This window comes from Littorina saxatilis, linkage group LG2, assembly GCF_037325665.1.
Source record: "Littorina saxatilis isolate snail1 linkage group LG2, US_GU_Lsax_2.0, whole genome shotgun sequence".
Classification (NCBI taxonomy): Eukaryota; Metazoa; Mollusca; class Gastropoda; order Littorinimorpha; family Littorinidae; genus Littorina; species Littorina saxatilis.
The window spans coordinates 75,250,604-75,254,345 of NC_090246.1; the positions used below are offsets into that span (position 1 = coordinate 75,250,604).

At 46.9% G+C, this 3,742-nt stretch overlaps 1 protein-coding gene across 1 annotated transcript in view; it reads left to right on the forward strand.

The window, feature by feature from the left end:
- Nucleotides 1-205: 205 nt before the first annotated feature.
- Nucleotides 206-3,742, forward strand: part of LOC138959723 (toll-like receptor 13) — a 5,148-nt gene continuing 1,611 nt past the window's right edge. The window contains exons 1-3 of the mRNA XM_070331317.1: nt 206-1,760; nt 2,967-3,138; nt 3,326-3,742. The exon at nt 3,326-3,742 is cut by the window's right edge and continues 1,611 nt beyond it. Of these exons, the coding sequence (XP_070187418.1) occupies nt 406-1,760; nt 2,967-3,138; nt 3,326-3,742 (1,944 nt within the window). The 5' untranslated portion in view covers nt 206-405. The remainder of the gene's footprint in view (nt 1,761-2,966; nt 3,139-3,325) is intronic.

Here is a 3,742-nt window from a genome sequence, read left to right on the forward strand (position 1 = left end):
ACAAACCCTGGTGAATGACGAAGTGAAGCTTGCTTGATTAAAAGGTCGTACATTCTCAACCTTTACTCTTCATTGACGTCACCAGTTGTCGTCTGCGTCTCGATTGCAAGTTTAACTTTACAACCAAAGACAGGGGATTCCCCAATCTAGGAATCGATACACTCGTGCGAAGAAGCTTTCATGGTTGAGTAACGGAGGACTCTTTCTCACGGGTTTGCATAGAGTGCCTATCGAAACCGAAAACAGGATTGTTGTGAACCTCGGTATGCGCCTTTGGTTTGCTGACGTTATTAGCGCAGTTGCAACATAGTCAACGTCAGTGCAAAGTGTGTGCCGTCTCCGACTACAAGCGTTTTCTGTCTATCTCTATCTCTCTTTCTCAGCCTCTGCAAATTTGAAGTGACCATGATGATTGTCTGTGCTATTTTGTTTACCTGTGCACTAGCTTTTAGCAGTGTTAAGGCAAACTGTAGGAGCCAGTCACCGACGTGTTGGGATACAGGCTTACAATTTCCTTCTACCAACGAATCGTGCTATGGTGCGGATTTATGTCAGTGTGGCAACACTACAGCCGACTGTTCTTCAAACTCAGACAGTCTGACCTTCATACCCGACCTGAATCGAAGTTACAAGTACCTCAACTTTTCCAACAACAACGTCACCAGCATCTCAGACGCCAGTTTTTTCGTCAATGTCTCCAGGGATGTTGAGATCATTGACCTGCACAGCAATGGCCTGACATACATCGCGGAAGGCGTTTTCCAGGGACTCCCAAATTTGACTGCTTTGTATCTAGGAGGTTCCAACCATCTCACCTACAGAAACTTACCATCCCTGCTGTCTGTTCCTGGGCTTCTCAACCTGAGTATGAGGTGTCTTAACCTAGGACCAATTCATCTGGACACATTTGAGGGCGTGAATCACTCAGACGTAGTCGATTTTGATCTCAGCTGGAATCACCTTGGCTCTCTGAACATGTCCGTGTTTCAGCCTCTTCAGAACCTTACCAACATAACTCTGTGGCATAACGAAATTTACGAATTACACACCGCGCGTATGCCCACACTTGATACTTTGGATATGGAAGCAAACCGCTTGTACGACTTTCCAAGAACGTGTTCCCAGCCTGGCATGTCGTTGTTTCCGAATCTGACAGTGCTGTCTCTCGATCAGAACATGATACAGTGTATCGACGATCCGGTCTGCCTACCGAGCCTCAGACTGTTATCATTACGCTACAATCATTTTGAGTACTTCGCAACGAACACGTTCAGCGCTGTACGGTTTCCAGCCCTACAAGATCTCGAGATCATGCAAATGGAGAACAAGATATTGAGCATGTCACCATCCTTCATCAACAATTCGGCTGTCACAAACATCAACTTTGTCTGGAACAACGTTGATTTTTCACAAGATTACGTGCATGCAGATATTTTTCAGGGTTGCACCGGGGTACGGTTTCTCAACCTCGGTGACAACATTTTTCAAGGCGTGTCTGACAAAAAGTTTCACCGACTGCTGAAACCGATGGAAGCTTCGTTGAACATCATCTCTCTGTCAAGAAGTCAGCTAACGCATATATCGCCTAAAATGCTCAGCCGACTGAGGAATTTAACAGAGCTTTATATGTATGCAAACTCTCTCTCCTCAATCCCCGATGGCGCCTTTGACAAACTTCATGGCTTATGGAAACTCATTCTTGACGACAATAACATCCAGACTATCTCGGAATCAACGTTCAGTCCGAAGCTGCGAAAGGGGTATGTATGATTTGAGAGTGACACTGTTTATGATACGGTCGACTTGGTTAAAGACATGCAATAATAGTGAGAGAAAAGGAGCAAGAATTTCTGTGTGTGTGTGTGTGTGTGTGTGTGTGTGTGTGTGTGTCAGTGTGTGTGTGTGTGTGTGTATGTGTATCACGTTTGTGCATGCGTATATTTGTGCGCACTGTGTGTGGGTGTGTGTGTGTATGTATGTGTGTGTGTGTGTGTGTGTGTGTGTGTATGTGCGTGTGTGTGTGTGTGTGTGTGTGTGTGTGTGTGTGTGTGTGTGTGTGTGTGTGTGTGTGAGTGTGTGTGTGTGTGAGAGAGAGACAGACAGATACAGACAGAGACAGACATACAGACAGACAGACAGACAGACAGAGAGACCGAGACAGAGAAAGAGAGACAGATACAGAGAAAGAGAGACAGAGACAGAGACAGAGACAGAGACACAGAGACAGTACCACAATTTACCGATATAGAAACAACCCGTTGGCTGTCTCTCCAAAAGCCCTGTCATCGGAAAAACCCTCAGTGCAAAACTTGGGACCAAATTCCCCAAATAAAAATTATATTCCTCAAGGAACAAAGCAACACTCAAAGCGACTCGCAGCGCATTTCGAAAATAACCTTCAGCTGAACAGGTCCAGTGAACGAAAGATTGATTGTTTTCTTAATTAGTTTTGAAACTGAGGAGAATGTGGCAAGGCATAACTTTCGAGTATGTAAATCTTCCACACTGTTTACCTCTGATATTATACGTGAACACTTGTACCTACCTTTGTGTGTGTGTGTGTGTGTGTGTGTGTGTGTGTGTGTGTGTGTGTGTGTGTGTGTGTGCGTGTGTACGCGCGTGCGTGCGTGCGTGGTGCGTGCGTGGTGCGTGCGCGTGTGTGTGGGTGTGTGTGTGGTGTGTTGTGTGTGTGTGTCTGTGTGTGGGTGGGTGTGTGTGTGTATGTGGGTGTGGGTTGCTTTTTTGCGTGCTTGAAATTTATAATTAGGGGTCCGGGGACCCCCATCGTAGAGTTACTGTGGAGAGCCGTACTTGTGCAAAGAACTTAACATGCAGGAATTCCAGCAGAACCGGATGCATTTCAAACATGCTTTTTTGGGCCAACATGCTTTGTTTCTTCGCTTTGAATCATGAGCTTTACCGTCTATTTCTTTATTCAATCACTCATCGACTTATTTATGTTTCAGTCTGCGAAGCGTGTTTCTGGGAGGCAACACCTTCCAGTGTGACTGCAACATTATGTGGTTCCAGAACTGGATGAGAACCAGTCCTATCATCTTCAGAGATTATCACTACAGAGGGTATCGATGCCACAACGTGAACAATGTTACAATCCCACGCTTCGTCTTAAATCCGCAGGTTAAAACGGTCGTTACAGGGGTGAAAATAGATAATATCAGTGGGGGCAACACATGTTGGTGTTCTTATTGTCTTAGTACATGCTTTCCTTCCTATGTCCCTAAACATATGTACGCGCACGTGTACATTGTTTTGAAAGGTATTATGTTCATTCGCTCTAGTATAAATTCAATGCTTGTAATTGCAGGCGTGCATACTGGGTTCTGGAGCTGCTACCTTAACCATCGGCATCGCCTGTTTCCTCATCATCTTCCTCGTCCTCCTCATCGTCTTCTTCCGCTTCCGCTGGCACGTGCGCCTGTGGCTGTACGAGGTGTGCCGAGGTCGCAGGCGTCGCTCGCGCGTGTCTCGTGGCTGTAAGTACGACGTATTCGTGTCCTACGCCGAGGAGGACGCTGTGTGGGTGCAGGAGGAGTTACTGCCCGTGCTGGAGGGAGAGTGGGGGCTGACAGTGTGCGTGCATCACCGGGACTTCCGACCGGGCAAGCACATCGTGGACAACATCTCCGACTGCGTCAGCAACAGTGAGCGTGTGCTGCTGGTCTTCTCACCGCACTTTGCGCGCAGCGAGTGGTGTCAGTTCGAGCTCAAGTACTGCCAGAGT